The sequence below is a fragment of the Melopsittacus undulatus genome, chromosome 6 (assembly GCF_012275295.1).
Source record: "Melopsittacus undulatus isolate bMelUnd1 chromosome 6, bMelUnd1.mat.Z, whole genome shotgun sequence".
Lineage (NCBI taxonomy): Eukaryota > Metazoa > Chordata > Aves > Psittaciformes > Psittaculidae > Melopsittacus > Melopsittacus undulatus.
The window spans coordinates 4,643,021-4,663,552 of record NC_047532.1 but is presented as its reverse complement, the minus strand read 5'-3'; the positions used below and the strand labels follow the sequence as shown (position 1 = coordinate 4,663,552).

The window sequence follows — 20,532 nt, the reverse complement described above, 5'->3', positions numbered from 1 at the left end:
ACCTACAAGGGGCAATGCACACGTGGCCTCAGGGACACTGCAGAGAGATATCCTGGGTGGGATATGTGGCTCAAGGCTCTTTTCTACATGGAGGGGGATGGAACAGAGTTCCCAGGGACTTACCTCCTCTGGAGTATGTGATGGAGAACCCGAACAGCAGAGAGAATCCATGGACTCAGTGCTGACAGGCAGGGAAGGTGCCCTCCAGGTGGGAGCTGGGACACATCTCCAGGGTGGACTCCCCAGCCCAGAGGGGGGTGCACATGGGGCTATGTCCACACCTCAGCAGGAATGGGAAGGTCAAGACCCTGAGCACTTCATGGCAACACTTTGCCAAACATCTCCTGCTGGCCACATCCAGGACATTTGTCTTTCCATAAATGGCGACAATTTATCAAACTCCAACCATCTTTTTGCTGGAACTGATGAATTTACATTTTATTTACTCTGATCAGGGTGGTTTTGGTTTTGAGGTAAAGACAAAAGACCCCACAGGGTAAGCATTCAGCACACTGCTGCTCAGTGTTGGAGCCCCTCGCAGCCCTGCCTTGTATGAGTTTGTAACCAAATTAAAGCTACAGGGACACTTAAAACCAGGTTACCCACACTGCCCCTTACAGCACACTGTGAGTATCTTCACACCAGACATGATTGCCATGGCATCTGCCCTTTCTCAGCTCCCAGCACATCCAGCTGTACTTCCCCAGCAGATGCACCCAGGGTAGCAATGAGGCTGCAGCCCTGGCCAGGAGCTACTAGAGAACTTCAGATATACGGAACAAACATAGGGGCATATTCAAAACACAACTCTCATGCTGGTTTTTGCATAGGGAGGGTTATCTTTTACCCAACAGGTGAGATTTAATAACTAAGAAAGGGGGAAGTACAATTATAAGGATAAAATACATAATTAGGTTCTTCTAATTGGACCCATCACCTCACACATAAATCTGTATCATGGCTGGGTGACAACTCACTCTAATTTAGCAGACAGACTGGCTGCAGAAGCTGTTAGTAAGTAATGTAATTAGAAAACTCGGACCACAACCACTTCCCCTCAATGACAATGGCTACATCCAGTAACGGGTACCTCTCAGTGCAGCAAAGTCAGAGCTTCAACTTGCAGAGCGGTTCTCAAAAGCCACATTCGCTCTCGGCCTGTTTCCCTGCAGCATTAACCCTGTATTGTGAATGTAGCACAAGGCACATTGATGTATTTTGGTCACTTTATTAAATGAGATATTAAATAGTTTAAGTTTCAACTACTAAACAGCACTTTGAATGGTGAAAACACAGATAGTATATCGTCATACTTGAATGCTTCTTCTCTTTAAAAACACATTTCCAGTCCTTATATATATTACAAAACAGCCTTAGAGGAAGAGGGGACACCTTTTCTATAGTACTTAAGATATTTAATACAGAACTGAAAAGCCATCTAATAGAAACAAAGGCAAGTCTTCACAGCTGTATGATTTCAGCAGCCAAAGCTGGTTGATGGACTGAAACATTACTATACAACTGGGACAAAACATATACAATATCACAATACTAAGCAAAAACGCTTTACATCCAAAGGAATAAACAGGTTACAAAATGTGGAGAATTTAGCAGGCAAAACTGTATTACAAGCAACATTTTTATTCGTCATCTTAAGCCATTTCTAGTTAAAACATCAAAAACAAATACAAAAATGAGCCTTTTGTTATCTTATTGATGTACGTTCTGTCTTTAAATATTTGTTAAAGCTCGATGTTATACTCAAAGCACATCGTTATGCAGCTAAAATGTCAAGTGAGAAACATGTATGCAAAGTGGTCCAAGGGTTATTTCAATGCTCATCTCTCATTTCTTCTTACGTGGTTAGTCTTCTGTTAGCCACAGCTGTGTCCAGAATGAAAACAAAATGTGCCTTTAAATGTTGCCTAAAACTTCCACATTTAAGTCTTTGAGTTACTGTAAAACTCCACTGAACATTCCCAGGTTTGGTAGAAAGTATTCCTCTTACTCACGACACGTAGGAGTATCAGGGAGAGTTGCCCAGAGTACATTTGCCTTCAAATGTTTGTCTCAAAAGTCTCACGTCTTGTTTCTTCTCATGTGAACACATCTTTTTTGCTCCCCTCCCCTCCCATACAATGGAACTGCAGAACTGGCAAAGCACTCAAACATACTGAGGCTCTCTTGTGGTATCTTGTAATAAGAGTCCAAGACAGCAACTTGTTAACTGGCTTTGCAACAGGTCAAACAAACTGTTCAGATCACAAACCAAGTTTCAATCGCAAAATGAATTCTTGTGTAAGATCTGCATATTCAGATGCAAAAATGCACTTGTCCATAGGGGCGAGAACCCAAACTCCTGCAAGAAACTTCCCAGAAACCAAAACACTTTTCAGTCCACGTCAGCAAGTCAGAAGAGTCCAGCAATGCCTGGAGCAATCGCTTCCATCCACTCGTCCCTCCAGATCTCTGTAGTCGATACACCATTGCCTCAATGTTCCTATCACTTACTTTTATCCCTGGATTTACAAACTCTTTTTTGGGGGGAAGGCAAAGAATCAACCAAACTATATGCAAAGAAAAAGCCTATTTGTAGGTCTTCACAAGAACAAAAAGAGTGGGTAAAGGGAGTGCTAATGATATATAACAAACCAGAAACGTATCCATGGTCTACACAAAAAGAACCAAAACAAAACAAAATCAAGCTCTTTGTGTATTAATCATGTTTTCACACAAAACGAAAGGGGATGGGGAGGAGTGCATAACCAAAACTCTTACCTAATAGAGGAAAAAGGTATTTTACTGTTCTGGCAGCTCTGGAAGTTGCTATAGTGCTTTTCTTTGCATCAATTTTGTATCAGCAATGGTTCTGCCATTTTAAAGTTGTTTTACATAACAGGATTTGACCCTGGCCACCATCGTTATTTTTAACCCCCAAAATACCAGGAATTTAATTGTCTTGGCCTGTCTCCCACTGCCGGCAATGGGAAAAGACAGTAGCACCAGCATTAAGGAGTTAACAGAAATGTGCTTTGTACTGGACTCCATGTAGAGTGAATTAGGCATGTGAAGGAAAAACATCTCCAACTAAGATCATCACTTGTTATTCCATCACATAGAACTGAAAACAAAAATGGCAGAAGACTGGGGAAGAGCAATCACCTTCCCCAAGTCAAGAGAGTTAAGGCTGTGTACACAGTTTCAATATAACTGCATGACTCAAAGGTTTCAGAGTAGTAGCATTTAAGAATATTGCACTCAATTCTGTTCCAAAGAGTATTTTTAGTTGCTGTTTCATTCAGCATAGACGATATAGTACGAGTCCAGACCTCAGTCAAAAGGGAACTAGACTATTTATCTTGTAATAGTCCCATTAATGTAAAGAAATGGGTAAGCAGAAAAGTATTCCATAATTTGAGGAATCAACTCTAATCAAGAACTCAGCTGTTTACAATTCACATATGGTATATACTGAAACATACAGACCTGCAGTCCTTCCTAAGCTTCTCAAATCTGATGACAGCTTCACAGCCACTAGAAGCAAGCATAGGAGTTTAGACAGGAAACCTGTGGAGATGCTACTGTTACGGGAGGACTTGTTTTCACTGAAAACAACTTGTTATCTCCTGTACTCAACATATGTAAGAAGATTCTAGGCAACATCACTGACAACAGGGAAAACATTATGTCCTAGTTAAACAAAGCTGAAACACTAACATGGAACATGGCATTAAAGGGGACCAACCAAACTATTTTTTACCTTTTTTACAGTTGAGTTCTGTTAAGCCATTGATTCCTAAAAAAATAAAAGTTCTTTCTCTGATTTTAACAATCCTATAGGCTTTTAGTGCAAAATCACATTGATTTCCCTTGGGAAGGCCCTGGATTTTTGCCTCTCATTGGGGGTGGTGCTCGTTGTAATGGTGGTGGCTGCATACCACCAGACACTGACTGATACATTCCTCTCATATCTATCTGTTGGTAGTTGGAAGGATTCATGATTAAATTTGGAGGCTTTGGCATCATGAGGTGACTCATTGCTGCTTGCTGGTACGACATCTGCTGCTGCTGCTGCTGATTGTACTGCTGCTGGAGTCTTCTGTTCATAAGTATCCTCTGAACGCAACTGATCAACTGTGAAGGGAAAGTAGAGCTGTTGTAAGTGCCTCAGTGCTCCAAGTATCAAGTTCAGAGTTAAAATCAATTAGTTAGGGATAGGGTGGCTGAAGAAAAAAGCACCATTGTTATCACCATCACTAATGTGATGGTATTCACAAGTTGATTACTGTAGAAACCATTTAGTAACACCATTTAGGGCTAAGTTCTCTTAATGACTTGCCTATTGTATTGCTTGCAGCATTTAGGTAAGTTGCTATGGTAACATGCACTATACTGTGAAATTATCCCCAGGTATAAGTTACACCATTATTTGTCAGATACCATTTATCTTCCCTTCCAAAGCACTGTGTGCAGACTGTCACTAAATGTTGGTTTGCCTAAGAAAAGTCTTCCCATTGACATCATGTGAGCACCTTTCAGATTCTGCAGAATAATTCTAAGATGAAACCCCATTACCAATACTGTTTGAGATTTGTGTTTAAGTTGGTTTCTGAGCTCTCTCTGAGAATCAGGTTTCTCTTTAAGCCTCGTGACCTTCAAGCAAACTACTCCAACAGAAAAATCTGGTATTTCATTTTCATGAACTTCTCATGGATTCTCCTTTGACCAGGCTGAGCAATGCAGTCCAACACACTGCAGAAGTCACCATTTCCCCACGTCACAATGCCAGCAAATACCTGGCCCACTGAAACACAAGTTCTTCAAGTACGTATGTATCTACCTAAACATATACTCTGATTTTATGAACACACACATGCACAGTCCATACTCAGCATCCCGGTCTACACATGGACAGTTGGTCAAATAGGTATGAGATACTTTACCATCTGTTGTTTAGTAAGGACGTCGTTATAGATGGCTTCTCGGCGCTTGACATCAAGCTCCTGGCTTGCCTGCCTGCTCAGTGCCAGGGCCTGTACTTGGCTCTCCGTAAGGGTTACATTTTCTTTCCACTGAAAAGGAGAAAAAACGAAAACCTTAAGGGCACTACTCATTTTAACAACAGTGTAATGGTAACTGAAGTCTTGCATTATGTTCAGTATTGCATCGGGAGTTAAAGCACACCCCAGTTGCCAGTAAATGCAGTTATACTTCACCAGAATCAGTACTATGAGTTACTAGTTCTTCTAACTGCTAAGTAAGGTAATACACCTCTTGGTTATTGGAAGCAAGTGAGAAATATGGCAGACCTTGACAGACAAGAACAAGCTATAGGAAATACATCTTATTTATGCATAAGTATTGTTCTTATTTGTAGAAAACCAGCATTTTCAGACTGTGGCAAATAATTATGGATCTAAGCTGCCAGTCCTCTAAAGCTCTATGTCATCTACATACTATCGAGAGTCACTACAAGCTGCAGGGATAAAGGTTAATACAACCTGGACATTATATTCATTAATAATGAAATTAATTAGCTGAATGACTATATATGATAGCCATTTCTTTCTCTGACACTATTTAACATTTTCCCCATGTCCTGATCTAAACCAACAGTTATCCATTTCACTCACTATGGTTGAAATGATGTCTTCAAGGGGCTGAATCCTTGCTGCAGTTACACTGTTGGTTGCTTCCACAACTTTCTCTCTTCCTTGATTAATAAGGTCCTGAGGAAACACCAGGAATTAATTATAAAGCACAGGTACAAAGAACACATTTGTCATCCTTTTATAAGTTTTATTAATTTTTACCTTTTGTACCTAGACTTTAGTTACCTTTTCCTCTCCGTTTGCACAAGTCAGTGAGTCTAAGCTTCCACACAAGTGAATTTCAGCATAGAGTAACTGAACAGCATGAATAAATCTGCCACCTTATACAGTGGGCAGTATTGGTAGAAAGCTCTTCTTGTACCCAAAGGTTTCCAGATCATAAAAGAAGCACTCATTTTCTACCCAGGCAAATTTTCTGTGGTACTGCCTTTGATACTGTTACACTTTCAACTCATTCTGTGTGCTCAAAACATTCCATATTATATCAAATTATCTGTTTTAGCATAATACTGGCATATATTGTGTATTATTGCTCAGGTTCCCCTGATCTCCATACTCTTTTATTAGAGGTTTTCAGTTCTTTAGCACAGGCTCCTCCCCAGACTCTGGTAGGTATCACAAGACCTACTTTGACAAGAGCTGTCAACAGTGCATCACATTCTGCAGTTTATAGCATGGCATCTTATTAGGAAGAAACACCCTCAACTACTTCAGTTAAGAAGGCAGATCAGGACCTGAGATGACTGAGGAAAAGAGCATGGGCTCCTCTCTCCCATTCCTTCTTGGGCAGAAGACAGATTGAGGTAGAAAGCTAGATGTGGTAATTAATGTCTTCCAGAATCCTGGGGTACTACTACACAGGTACAGGTTTATGTGCCTACAAGTTAAGACTTTTATATAGCCACACACACACAAAACCTTTTAAAAATAGGGTACAACAATGTAAATATCAAGATGTTGAAGAATGACATTATCCATTATTGGTGACAGAAAGAAAACATGTATGCTTGAAGCAACACAGACACATTACACTACCTGGATTGGTACCTACCTCCAGCTGCTGATTACTCATGGCTGACAGAGCACCCAAATTGAAAGGAATATATGGAGTCTGAGAGTTGAAGTTTGTGGGAAGCATGTTGGTCCCAGCTGGCATGTTGAAACGCATGGTCAAGCCCTTAAAGACACAAAATGCACTTACATTAGAATAACTCTGATAATTCATGGTCTTCTATAATGACCCATGAGATACCATCCACAGACAAATCAGCCCTTAGGGAAGACTACAAGCCCTGCACACTGCCCATGAAGGCCAACCTCAGTGTACTGAAGATCCTTTCCAAACCTCAACTCAAAAGGACATTTCAATCAAAGAAGAACCAAAGTTCTAGACTTCACTAATACCAAATTTAGCTCAATTATTTGGTACACTAAGAAAAGAAAATGACCAAGGCTTATTAGTATATCTTATATTAAGATTCATTTTTATACTGGTCTTTTAAACTGGTATTTTAAACCCACTACTTCATGTTGAGTTTGATCTGACTCTAATCAAATTTTGATGAAGTGAAATACACAGTTTATAAATAAATTGTAAATATAAAGCTCATCTCCCATATGGATTTCTCATAGGGCAATTTTAGTGCTTACAGTATTATGTATCTTTCTACATCTTCTCCCTCACAAAACCTTTTCCCAATACTCCATTTCATTTGTCATTTGTTCACTCATGATGGTCACTGGCAATTTATACTCCAACTTTTTGTACTTTCGGATGACTGCTCAGATTTGAATACCAAACTTGGCCTTTCCAGGAATGTTGTGCTATTAGACTCCAGTTACACCAAGTTATCATATTCCTTTTACAGTAAAAAATCCCAAACCTGCAGCCAATTTACCATTTTATTCATTCTGCCACCTGCTTAAATATCAAATAAACAAGACACAGGGAATAACAGGGAAGAAACAAAAGCACAAGCTTTTTTTCATATTGTAAACCTGATTAGTTTTACCTTCTTTTCTGCTTCATATTCTGCCCATGCTGCCTTCCTTTCTTCTTCAGTGAGTTCCTCTTCCTCCTTATGGTCCAGGAGTGAATCATGTTCGTGATATCCAACTATATACTCTTTATGGATTTGAAGCAATTCGGCTAGAATTGTATCCTGTTCAAAGGAAGAGACAACAAAATGAGCTCTACTCTATTTACTCCTTGTGCATTCCCAACTTACTGCTCCAACCCCATTTCACAAAGAGCAGCTCAGACCACAGAGAAACTGAATTTCGAAATCACTTAAAAGTACAATTTTCCTCAGAGGGAGGGTAATGGATTAACAATCTGTTACAGAGATGACAGTCCAATCACTTAATGAGCCACAGGAATGCACTTGGATTCCACAACAATAAATGTACTTTAAGAACCTAAAAAGAATGGAATGTGCTCAATGATTTTTCCTTTGCTTAGGCTGGATACCTGAGAGGACCTATCAATAATCTCCATTTACCATATAGAAAGAACACCTCTACTGAATTTAAAATGCTAAGTAGTACTTTGGTTCATTAACTGTCCATCAGCATTCAACAGAAGATACATGTCAAGATAAATGGTCCCTTACCCACCTGGGCTAAGAAAGGTCAAATCACTGCTATAAACTGGATTTGATCAGCAGGTTGCAATTTAGACCTCTATAATCCACAATACCCTTAACACTTCACTGCTTTTAAGGTTAACAAAGATATTTACAATGTCCTTTAAAATGGGGCAAACTATTGTGAAGGTTTTGTCCACAGGCATAATAACATTTTATATACATGTATCTGTATTTATATATACACATATATGTACCTATATTTATATCCAATATAGCTCAGCATTCAGTCTAAGATTCCTAATACAAAAAATGACACATAAATCCTCTTGGTGTTTTTTGAATGCAGAGTTACCACCATGTTGAACATTCCCTAGATGAAACAAACCCAAACTAGATGCTAAGCACAATATTAAGTTGCTACTGCCCTTGTTCTGGACTGCAGAACATTACCATAGACTGTGGTCTCAATGAAAAACTGATATAAAAAGAGATAGAGAAAATGAATGTGAAAAGCTGGTGTTTCCATGTAGGTAGTAATGGCTTTGCAGAACTCATTCTCACTGAGTCAACATCTCAGTCTCTACAAAGCATTTTCAAAGACGATGCCTCATTGGGTTAAAGTAAAGGTAACGCTGTGATGATGAAGGAACACATGCTCTACAAGACTACTAAACCCCACTCAGGCTGCACTGCAGGAGGCCCCTTTTGGAGATCATTATTGGACATGGTTTGATTTAAATGCACTTGTACCACTGATGAACTTGCAGAATTCAGAAAGCTCCAATACACCCCAGCACTCAGACGAAGGTTTGTAATACACAAACATTACCTCACTGGACTTTTGGGCCACCCCTGAAACGAATTACAGTGAACACACTGTACACGAATACCTACAGACCCACTCTACAAGGTGCCCTTATTCTGCAAGGCATTTGTATAAACAGGAATATAAACTGTCCTATCCTGATATTTTATGATCTAGATAGAACAATGATTGGAAAGAATGGCTTCTACCCACAAGCAAACAGATTTTTGCAACACTGGGAACTGCATGTGCTAGCCCTGACCAGTGGTTTTGTCACAACAGCTACATAAGGTTGGCTGTTTCTTGCATGTGTTTAAAACTCCATTATGTTAACCCACTATGTCTTTGTTTCAGCCTTCTATCTGGTCTCACTAGATCTGAATCAATGCTTTCATCACCAGCTCCTCAACAAAACATCCAATGTAGTATTTGCAGGACTAATGTGCACAAGGGCAAATAATGGTGGTTTTGGGGTGGTGGGAGGGAAGGCAGAGCAAGAAAAGGGATGCAGCAAGAGGATATGACGAAAACATTTAGAGGAAGTAGGTGAAGAAGTCAAGCAAGCTAACACAGCTGAAGTGCTCTCAGCATACCATAGCTGTACATCAGCGTGCGAGCACTCCCGGACATGCATATGCATTAACTTCCATGGTAACACTACTATTGAAAACAATACTGGAATATAATCCACACTCAGCCAGCCAGCACAGCCTTCAAAATGTGGTTTACATTACATCCAACTGTGTGCTTGCTTTTCTTTGTCTAAACTTTATTTTGCATTTACTTTTAATGATGGAGCTTGAAAACTGGGATGTGGAAGGTGCTGCCATTGAGTTGGTTTAATTTTACAGTGATAAAACCAACAAATTCTACCTTACACATACACACACACAAATCAGAGTAAATATCCCCTTTCCTTTTTTCAGCCGGTTGGTAGAACAGTGGTTACCAATTGGTTTATTCAGATGGAATCCTGATGATGAATGAAAATATGAAGAGAGACTGAAAAAGAAAAGGGTTTGAATTTTAAAACAAGGTTTATCTTTTTCAAATCCTGATGGAAAGGACATGCTATGGAGAGACAAATGTATCAGGAAGGAAATCTTCCATGAAGGACTATGAGCTCTGCTGTAATTCATAAACAAGTTTTTCCTCAACCAATTGAACATTTAATACCAGGGTTAAAAATAAAAATGAATTTAAATAAGCAGCAAATTATTCTGATTGAGATCAACAGCCTTCCAAATTCACAGACTTATCCCCCAGTACGGAACTACAGCAAAACACATGCCCTGGCTATGTCCTGAGGTAGTATAAAGTAATGATATCCTATATCCAACTGAATCCCAACTATTATTTTAATCTGCTTTTCCCATCTGCATTACATGACCTCAACCAAGCCAAGTTTTCATTCCACATAAAAATGTGACTGACTCCAATCCACTGAACATGCTGGGAAGAATAAGCAAGGAACAGAGGATGCAAAGTGCCAGCTCTGAGGGACAGGCAGTGCCCAGCTTCTACCTCACTCACACTGGTTTGAAATACGTAGTGCACTGGACAAGGCAAGCCACAAGTAGTGCATTGATCACTGAGTCCAGCTATCCGTGCTTGTGATGAGAACCCTTCTTCCTGTTAGCTGCCACCAGCCAGGGCTCCCCCAGCACACAATCATTTGGGAGCTGAGTGTTAAGAGCCTGGGAGAGCCTAAGTTAAGAATTTAAACCAAACCAACAAAGCAATAGCCCAGTCATAAATCAGATTGATTATAAAAAGGCACCAGATCCACTGTTAAATTCAGAGCAAAGTAAAATGTAGCACCCAAAATACAATCTTAATAAACACGATTTTCTCACTTTACACCATCTTTTCCTTTTGAATTGCTACTCTACAGAAGTAACAACTGCTTATACCTGTAGTCTGTGTTAGATAATGAGTCACTACAGCTGCATAAAGCTCATGGCCTATGTACACTAATTATTTCTAGACTTAAATACAGCAAATTTGACTGATTATTAGGATTTAAGACACCTGTTACACCCTTTTTGGACTGAATTCCTAAACCAGTGCTTTTCAACTCTGCAAGGATTGCAGATGAATGAAATCAAGCAGTGGAAGTCAAGACCAACTTAATAATTCTTAACACAAATACTTTGTTAAAACTAAATATTCACATTAAGGGTGTTTCACAGGGTAAGGGCAAGAGAAATGAAGTTATGGTTGTAGCACAACAGGCATTTCCCCTGAGAACCACACACACTGGTTCCTCAGCATTCACTGGCAATCTGAAGGTCTTGTTCACATCACAAAGGGCAGAAAACTGCTGCTGAAATTAAAACTGGACATGAAACTTCGATAAGCTTCCAGGAAAACTGCACACTGCACATCTGCCACTGACTTTTACATGAAACTTTCAACATCTTTCCTCTTCCTTCTCTACATATACGATTCCTGACTGCACACCTGAAGAACCTTCCTGTTGTGGGGTGTCATTGAAGTCAAGACGTTCTCTGATATCCAGCAGAAAACCTATCCTCCCTCCAAGGTTTCCCACATTTGTGTTTAGATGGCTGGAGAAAAGATGGAAAACATTTCACCTTGTTTCTATTCAGAATTCCCATGCTTCGAAGGGGACAATTCTAAAATGCTATTTTCAAACAGCTTTGCACCCATGTCCCAAGGGTTAACGTGCATTGAAAATGTTTGAAAGAACAGATATTTGAGAATACCTGTTCAGAGCCTAGCTGTATCTCCACCATTAGCACATATCTACACTTTAAGTATATTTATGTCTTTTTACTGTGCATTTCAGACCAATGCTAAGGATTACAAAGGTAATCCCTTACTTTACTGTCTGCACAACAGTAAAATTACACCATGATAACACTGTTCAACAGACTATGCTTTGAAGATGTAAAAAGAAGCCTGAAGACAAAGAGAGACAATTACACACAAAACCTGTAAAAGGCAGAACTAAAGCCTTCTTTTAGCCTAAATGCCTATTTTGCTTTGCTGGTAATTATATAGGAAGAGCTCAGCCTTTGTAAGCAAGGGATAGACAGCTCAATGATGGAAGAGTAATACAGGTAAAGCTGGAGTGGCCTTTGTTTCCAGCCTAGAGCTGCAGAGATCAGGTTGGGTGTGCTGAACTTACCCTGAACAAAGCATCAGAATATCATGCACCATCATGAAAAGAAAAATTTAATCCCCAAATGCTGTAAAATTCATCTATGTTACAATAAAATATTTTCATAAGCCTATCAGCAGTCTTTTAATAGACTATTTGCTATGAGTGTGTTAAATTCATTTAATTGTTAAAAAGTTTTATAAAGGCAAATCATGCATCTCTGCTAAAATTACACTGAAATAAGGATTAGTCAACTTTTTGGATCAATAACCTTAAGAATAACATCCACTGCACTATTTCCTACAGCTGATACTTGCTTTTGATTATTTATGTAGGATTTTAGGGAGTTGGATAGATCAGAAAAAGACAGAATAGGAAACAGAAGTTTAACTTACAATATTAGAAATGTGGTATGAGCCAGAATTCAATTAAACAGATGCCAGGAATCCAAGAAGGAGTCACTGTAACTACTGGGCTAGCTCAGGTTTTGTGTGCAGAGCAAGAATCTAATTGTGGATAACATGAAAGTAAATTATCCCACTCAGCTGAACTGCACAGGGAAGACCAACACAGCCAAAAATAATAACAATAAAAGCAGGATCATCAAAATGGTAAACATAAGCACCAAATGAAATGGAGTTCTCTGATATCAATTCCTTTGTGACCATTTATTACCCTGGCAGTAAGCACTGTCCATCCAGGCAAAGCAGGTCAATGCCCAACCAGCAGAAAAGTCACCCTGAATGTAGTTATTCACTTGACATCTCCCCTGGGCTGAACTACCCATGATTCATTCATGGTAACCCACCACTCGTGTGTATTTGATGGCCTTACAGGATGCACTCTGCTCCTGCCTCAGCCTCCCTGCCCAAAGCCCAGATCACAATCAATACCTGAAGTGATGACACCTGATTTTGATTAACACTCCTAGAAACACTTCCCCCTTAACATTTTAAACAGGTTTTCACCACAACCACACCAATGACACATGAAAACACCAGCTACATTGCATGCCACAGGCTACTCTGCCAACCCATGCTGGGAGTTATGTACATCCTCCACCACTTCACACCTCCAGCTCTCAATTCCAGCATGATTCGACACTACCAGGACCAATTCAGGGGGACAAAGAAAAGGAAAGAGTATCTGGGGGTTAATGGCTGGCTTCCCATGCTCCATGAGGCTACTAGGAATGTAAAGCCCTGCTCTCAACAAATAAATACAGAAACTGCTAAAACAAGATTAATCTACAAGATGATTTATAGTCTTTTCAACCAACAAATTAAAAAAGGGATTGAAATCTGTACACAGTGTGTATAAAGGCACACATCTTTAAATGGACAAAATTCCAGCCAATACTATTTGCTAAAGCCATGTAAAAAACAAAGAGAATTCCAGTACAGAGATTTGATCTATTTTACAGCCAGGGACTTGGCTTAAAAGCTTGTACTGATCTTAACTTATGCAAACCTTACACTGATGGTTGGAAGGGAATGAATATAGAACCTAATATTTCAAACAATGATAATATGAGTTTGGAGTTTATAATCTTTCTCTTTTACATTATAGTTCAATCATTTATTATTGTGAAAGAAAACAAGTAACTCTCAAAATGCAGTTACTGCATGGGACTGATCAATGCTTTGAGGGAACATGCTCAGCTGCTTCACAGGTTTTCAATCTGTTTTCATTTTCTTAAAGTGGCATTAACAGCAAACGGTGATGTGTTACCTAGGAGTTTGTGGATCACAGATGTACATGGCATAAAAGAACTAAGAACATAAAAAAGAGCAAATAAATACTATTAATTACAACCTAAAGGGAGATGTTTTAGGAGGGAAAAGAGAAAAAAATCAATTTGCCCTAATAAACATGTACAGAATAGTAAAAAAAGGTAGAATCAATTTGTCTGTTATCTACGATTTCCTGCTTACAGTGAGAAACACTGCAATAAAAAGAGGCTTAGATATAGTCATTAAAGTTTGTTTTCAAGGGTTTAAAATGCATGTGCAACAGCTACTAACACTTAGAGGGCTAACACTTCCTAAATCCCCCTGGCAGCTGCACTGACACTGTAGGTGGTCCAAGAGACTGTTTCAGGGAATGGCTTAACTATTAAGAACGCCAATGTGATGCCTGACCACAATCTATTACATGGTATCACAGTCGTCTACAGACAGTCTAGAATGGAAAACATAACATTTTTCCTTGGAAATGAATAGATTTACAAACTGGAAACCCTCCCCACATGCACTGTATAACAACCTAAACACAGCAGTAACTTAGAAATTTAACCATTTAACTATGGGCCACACATTTAAGTGTTACTGTTTACTACTTATTCACCCAGTAAAAGAAGCAAAGATAACTGCACAACAGCTTAATGATGAATTAGCCTTTAGCAGACCACATCCACAAGAATATATAAACTAGACAAAGTACAAAAGCATAGCCTCATCTTAAATACAAACTGACTTGGAGAAGAATAATGAAGTTCCTGAACCAGTTATTATTTTCCCTGAAGTTTATTCGTGCCCTGCCTGTAAAACCTACAGGTTTTAGTTTTAAATTCAGTTAAGAAATTTTTCAGTTCCTGAAGAATCACATAGGATAACAAACCACTATCCTGCTGCACAGTGGTTCACTATCCAGAGCAGTGACAATGAACCACTACTACACATGCCACATCCATTACAAATAGAGTTAGGCAGGCTTCACTGAAAACAAATCACTGTGAACTTCAAAGTTCATTTAGCACCAGCTCACTTAGATGTTAATTGAATCTTGGTTTCCACAGCTTCCTGCAGTAAAACTTCTATTCACTCAAACTGTGTGAAATAGTATTTTTGTTTGTTCTGATTTAAAACTGTCTTTTAACTGAAGATCTTTTTCTCACACAGTTAATTGCACTGAAGGGAAACTCATTACCCAGCTCGTTATACCATCCGTTGTATTTATTACATATTTTACTGTGTTTCCTGCTATTCACCTCCATTCAAAGTGAAGAACACTGCTCTGAAGTGAAAACACAGCACTCTTCAAACATCAAATACCCCAGGTCCTTAAACAGATGCAAGTTATTTTTGTAGCATGGAATTCCTAGTGAGATGCATCAACTTACTTTTGGCAGCATTGGTGTAACTCTCTTCTTTTTCTTTTCTGAATTAGGATCATCTAGCAGATCTGGCTCGAAGGTGTACAGCTCTGTAAGCTCATTCATAGTAAAATGACGTTCCACTTGCTGTTGGTCGACAACCCGGAAAGACAATGACTGCTTTGTTACCTGACGATCATAGATCTTGTCTTCCATTGTTCCCTGAAAACCCAAAGACATATGTCATCTGACTAAGAAATGTATTTTTTCAATAGTGTTTTGAATGGATCTGGTTTTGCTTCAATTCCCCAAAGTAGGATTCTGACCAAAAAATGGCAATTTCCTCAGCATGTACCTTATTTTGCTGCTTTGAGCAGCCTGAATAAAGGAAAACAGATACCATATCACTGGGGTGGAGAGAAGAAGGAAGAGAAGCAGTCAAGTCTAATTCATCACAGCTGTGTATGAGAAAATTAGATCCTTGATGAAAAAAGGAAAATTACTTTCTCTTTTTTTCCTAAAAAGATGATGACTGTGAGAAGTATGAGAACAGCACAGCCTGTTCTCAACATGGTAATTTAAAAAGGATCTCGACGGTTCAGAAGTGCACAAGTACAAAAATAGACTGAAGCCTGAAGGAAAAACCCATGTCTGACAGTAGTGTGTTACAAAAAGTAATCCATTTAAGTTGGCAAGTAAAAAGTGACTTGATCAAGAGTTAAGTACTGTTACTGGGAAAAGGTCTGCAGTCTACTCTGTAATAGCTGAAGAAATAGAGGATGACACAAGGTACTTCCTAACAGAAACAATGGCATTATACTTTAATAAAATCAGAATCATTACACATCTTCAATTGGTGATACAGTGGGTGAAACAGGTTTTCAAATCATGGCTGGATGCCTCTTTGTAACAAATTCTTCAGCTGCCTCTGTTTTCATTCCAGTTGGACTCTCAGGGGCTCACATCCTCTACAGTGCCTTCAATGAAGACTTTTTAGTGGTGTGCAAATGACAAAAGCTGAGAAGACTCTTCTGAGTCTGGATGTGTGAATCACTGCTAAGAATTCCAGAATCTGGGTTACACAAAAAGCCAGTGTGGGCTTAACAGGAAATCATTTCTGTTGTGATTTATTTTACCCATCTTTCCTTCTAGAGCTTTTTTCAGTGGCCATATACTGCTGTCAGCTTAAGGCTGGAAGATGACTGCTTCAGTGTGGACTGCTACAGGCTCCAACAGAGGTCCAAGCAGTTACAGTTCACAAATCTGACTGCAGGACCAGAGTATCACAAAAACAGCAGACAGAAACCTACCTGAGCCAAAAACCTGTACACAAACACAGGTTTGTTCTGCCCAAAGCGGTAAACCCTGAAAATACTCTGGATGTCATAGGATGGGTTCCAAGACGCATCAAAGATGATTACTCTGTTAGCAGCAACAAGATTAATTCCAAGGGAACCTGCTTTGGTGGATATAATAAACAAGCGGCCTCTGGAACAGAGAAAAGTTGCAAAATGTCAGTATTTTGGAAACTAGTTATTGTTCCCGTGTTGCTGTGTTACTGTGCAGTTGTTCATACACTGGAATAACTCAAAGACTTCCTTTAAACACTGCATTAAGCATAAAACAGATGGAGATTTTGCAAGGACAACACTTTGAGCAAAATGTACACTCCCAGAGATGTAGATCAGGGCCTTTTGCAAACCAGCTCTTACTGGTGGGGAAGAAAAAACTGTTGGGTTTGCATTTTCAAACTCTAATAAAATTAGTTATATCAAATTAAAGCATAATTTTAAACAGGCATATCCCATGCTGTTGAAGCTTTTTCCTGGCTAGCAAACTTTCAGGATAACTCTGGAATGACACCGTCTCTTTGATGTATCTGCTTTTTTTGAGTACTATCTCACTCGAGTTTAACTTAAAAGAGCTCGACATGTACCTGACAGAACACACTATTTAAGAGTATTAACACTGAATTACTTGTTCCATGTAACTTTTCTTATTATTTTCATAACATTACGAATTACTGCAACATAACTACGTATTTTAATCCTTAAGTATATCTAGGAAGGTGAAATTCCTTGTCTTCACTAAACTTGTACAAATTTGTATCTATTTACCTATCTAAATCAGACTTGAAAGTCCCATCTTGTATGAGCAGTGGATGGCTGGGAGACAATTCTGGAGACAGCTAAGAGACTTATATGCTCCTGACTGTCCAAGTGACTGCTGCCTCCCGGCCAGACCCCACAGGGCTCTGATCTTCCTTGCTCCCAATATCCTTTTAGGTAGTTGTAACAAAAAAGATTCTCTCTGATCCAAAGTGTTTAAAAGCTAAGTAAGAATGAAACCAGCAAGGAAATACTGAACAAGTATTGATCAGTATAAACAGATATAATCTCAGGAAAACAGAAACCTATTGATGTTTACGCAAGTTCTGGCACTGGACAACACTGTGACATTTAGCTCCCTAGCCTTAAGAGGTTGTTACACTAAAGCAAATAGCAAAACTACAGAACAAAAGAAAGAGAAGTGGGAAAATTAAGCATATATATATATATATCTCAGAAGAGATCTCACCTCACATTAGTTTCATCATTAAATTCCTCAGCCCATTTCTTTCTTGACTGAGCTGTAGTTGAGCCATCTAAGCGATAGTAATCAATGTTTCTGAACCACTTTCCTTCACCTATAGATTTAACAGTCAAACAATTAAAATGCTGATTGCATAAATAACCAGACTGATAATACTGGATAGACACAACTCCAAACAGTAAAAGAACAAATATGGAACATAAAATGCACTTCTCTTTGGCATTGTAAAACAATGGAAGAAGACTTTAGGTTATTCAAGATAGAGAACATTTTTGGAGGATACAGGTGCTTGCCATAGGCATGCCTTGAAAATGATGTAATACAGCCTGCATAGCTGTATATAAATATATGTAAGGTGACATATATATAAATACAAAACATGTAACATGACAGAAAATAATAGCAACAACATTTGTGATGACAATGATCATCCACAAGCCCCCAATAGCTTCTACAAACCCTAAACCAATGTTGTCTAAAATGATTCAAAAGACAAGACAGATGTTGTCAATATTATATTTCAGGTTACAAAAAGTATCCAGCATTTATCCCTATTCATTTCTTCTTCAGATATTATTTCTTACAAAAAGATCAACAGATATGAAATGAAACTCCTCAAAGCAGTTTTATACAGACTTGAATTTAAATATATGAATTTATGATCAAATTATGTTCCAAGATGAATTTTAAATTGAAGTATTTGAAAAAGCCTGAGCTTATTTCAGGTAGTTCTTCTTATTTTTCACTATTTCCAGTTGTAGATGCACATTTACAAAGATACACCTTAACTTGGAGCCAAAGTTCATTTCAAAAGGTAACTACATGTATCCTTTAGGCATTACAGTACTAACTGTGCTTTTAAAGTTGATTGGTGTAGCCTGACGTTACATGGTTAGTCTAAGCGAGCCTCTCCCATACAAACAGCGTTCAGAAGTAAATGCTGAAAAGGGCATTTCAGAAGTCAGTGTCTGATCATTTGGGAACTGAAATTCAGAAAAATCTCTATTACCCTGTAAGTTATGGATACCCCTTACCAGTTGGGGAAATATAATTACAGCTGATAGAGGATTTTATCCTCTCCCCAGTTCACACATAACCTCTCATTTTCATCAGCCATTAAGGTACAGGAACACGAACCCCACCGTGCCATCAATTATAACAAAACAGCATTTTTAGGAGACAGCACTGCTCAATACAATCAAGTTATGACAAACAGATTGTTGAGCTGTATCAGGAAAGCCTCTATGTGGTGAATCTTGCTATGATACACAGTTTAAGTCCTTAACAAAAGAACAACCACAGACAGAATAATCAATACAATACTTTGCTTCCTTTTGAAATACATAAAATAATCTACTGAAGAACACCTGAAGCCTAAATTTGCATTTTGCATGTTCCACACACTGTTTTAAAGCAGTCTGACTTTCTTTCATTAGCTTTCTCCCAGTAGGAAGGATCAGAATTTGCCATGCATCAGCATGTAACATCACAAAATACCTTCTCTCCTTTCGAATGATGAACATTTAATCTGCTTAAGGCCATATTAGGCATGGATGATAGAGAATGAAATCAAAAGTAAATCCATAATGGGACAGCAGAGACTACCTGCAGAGGAGACCAATAACCCTGCCAACTTCAGGAACAGTTCATAGCATACAGTACTTCTGATGAAAACAATTATTTCAGATCTATTCCCTCTGGACTGAAGAAAGACCTGTGACACTCACCTTTGTAAATGGGCTTCTCAGTTTTCTCCCTGTTGGCCAGCTCCAGAAAATCTTCTATCAAATCCAGAGATATTAGGGACTGGCTAAACACTAGGCTGAAAGCAAAGAGGGAAACACAAAATTGACGCTGAGGTTATTTGAATTATTGTATTGCTTTATTTTTCTTCCCTCCTCACTCTGATACTACCTTCAAAACAGCCTCTCCAGACACAGAAGAGTTTTGTGAACTGTACATGCATGTAGGGAAAGCTCATTGATAAAAATGAATGTAGCATGCATGTTTGCTTCAGAACACTGAGCTTCAGCATTATGAAAACTGAATGAGGAACACTGTCAGAGTAACACATTTATAAGGTCATTAAAAACTGCCTTACACTTTGTCTCCAAGCTCCTCTGCCATTCGAAGAATTTCAAAGAGAAGCACCATCTTCCCAGAGTGTTCCAACACTTCAGCATCTGTATCTGTGACAAAATCTTTGTACCAATCTGGCGCTGGGCTACCAGGGTTGGAAGAGGATGTAGGTTTGCCTATAAAGAACAACATAAAAGTAATTTCAAAAGATAAAGGCATGGTCTCCATTTAAATGCTTTGGACGTCTGAACTACACAGTTGTTTCCTCATTAATGGGCATGAAAAGAGTTATGCAAAGAAAAAACAGCATTTGGACTTAGCAACTACCAAATTAACAGCTATCAACAGTACAAGTCATCAGTAAGGGTCACAAATCCCCTTTCTGTGTTGCAGGATATTAGGATAAATAGTTCTACCACCTCCATCTTTTCCCCCAAGAGTACTTTTCAATAGCTTTGTTTCCAACAAGTATGCATCTTTGAAAACCCATCCATAAATGTTGCAGACAGTGAAATGCAGCTTTATTTTGTTAGGTGTAGATTTTGGATATTTCTTTTCCTAAACTAATTTGAAAGACAAGATTAACATATAGGAAAAAAACCCTTACCCCTAAAATAAAACAACTCCTCCCTGCC

General features: G+C 38.7%; 1 protein-coding gene across 1 annotated transcript in view; it reads right to left on the bottom strand.

Moving 5' to 3' along the window:
* Positions 1 to 1,208: 1,208 nt before the first annotated feature.
* The window catches only part of ATRX (ATRX chromatin remodeler), a 79,866-nt gene continuing 60,542 nt past the window's right edge, over positions 1,209 to 20,532 (bottom strand). Inside the window, exons 26-35 of the mRNA XM_034064409.1 lie at positions 19,920 to 20,073; positions 19,546 to 19,640; positions 17,804 to 17,912; positions 16,537 to 16,714; positions 15,254 to 15,448; positions 7,625 to 7,774; positions 6,664 to 6,789; positions 5,634 to 5,729; positions 4,944 to 5,072; positions 1,209 to 4,134 (exon numbers count right to left, since the gene is read on the bottom strand). Of these exons, the coding sequence (XP_033920300.1) occupies positions 3,856 to 4,134; positions 4,944 to 5,072; positions 5,634 to 5,729; positions 6,664 to 6,789; positions 7,625 to 7,774; positions 15,254 to 15,448; positions 16,537 to 16,714; positions 17,804 to 17,912; positions 19,546 to 19,640; positions 19,920 to 20,073 (1,511 nt within the window). The 3' untranslated portion in view covers positions 1,209 to 3,855. The remainder of the gene's footprint in view (positions 4,135 to 4,943; positions 5,073 to 5,633; positions 5,730 to 6,663; positions 6,790 to 7,624; positions 7,775 to 15,253; positions 15,449 to 16,536; positions 16,715 to 17,803; positions 17,913 to 19,545; positions 19,641 to 19,919; positions 20,074 to 20,532) is intronic.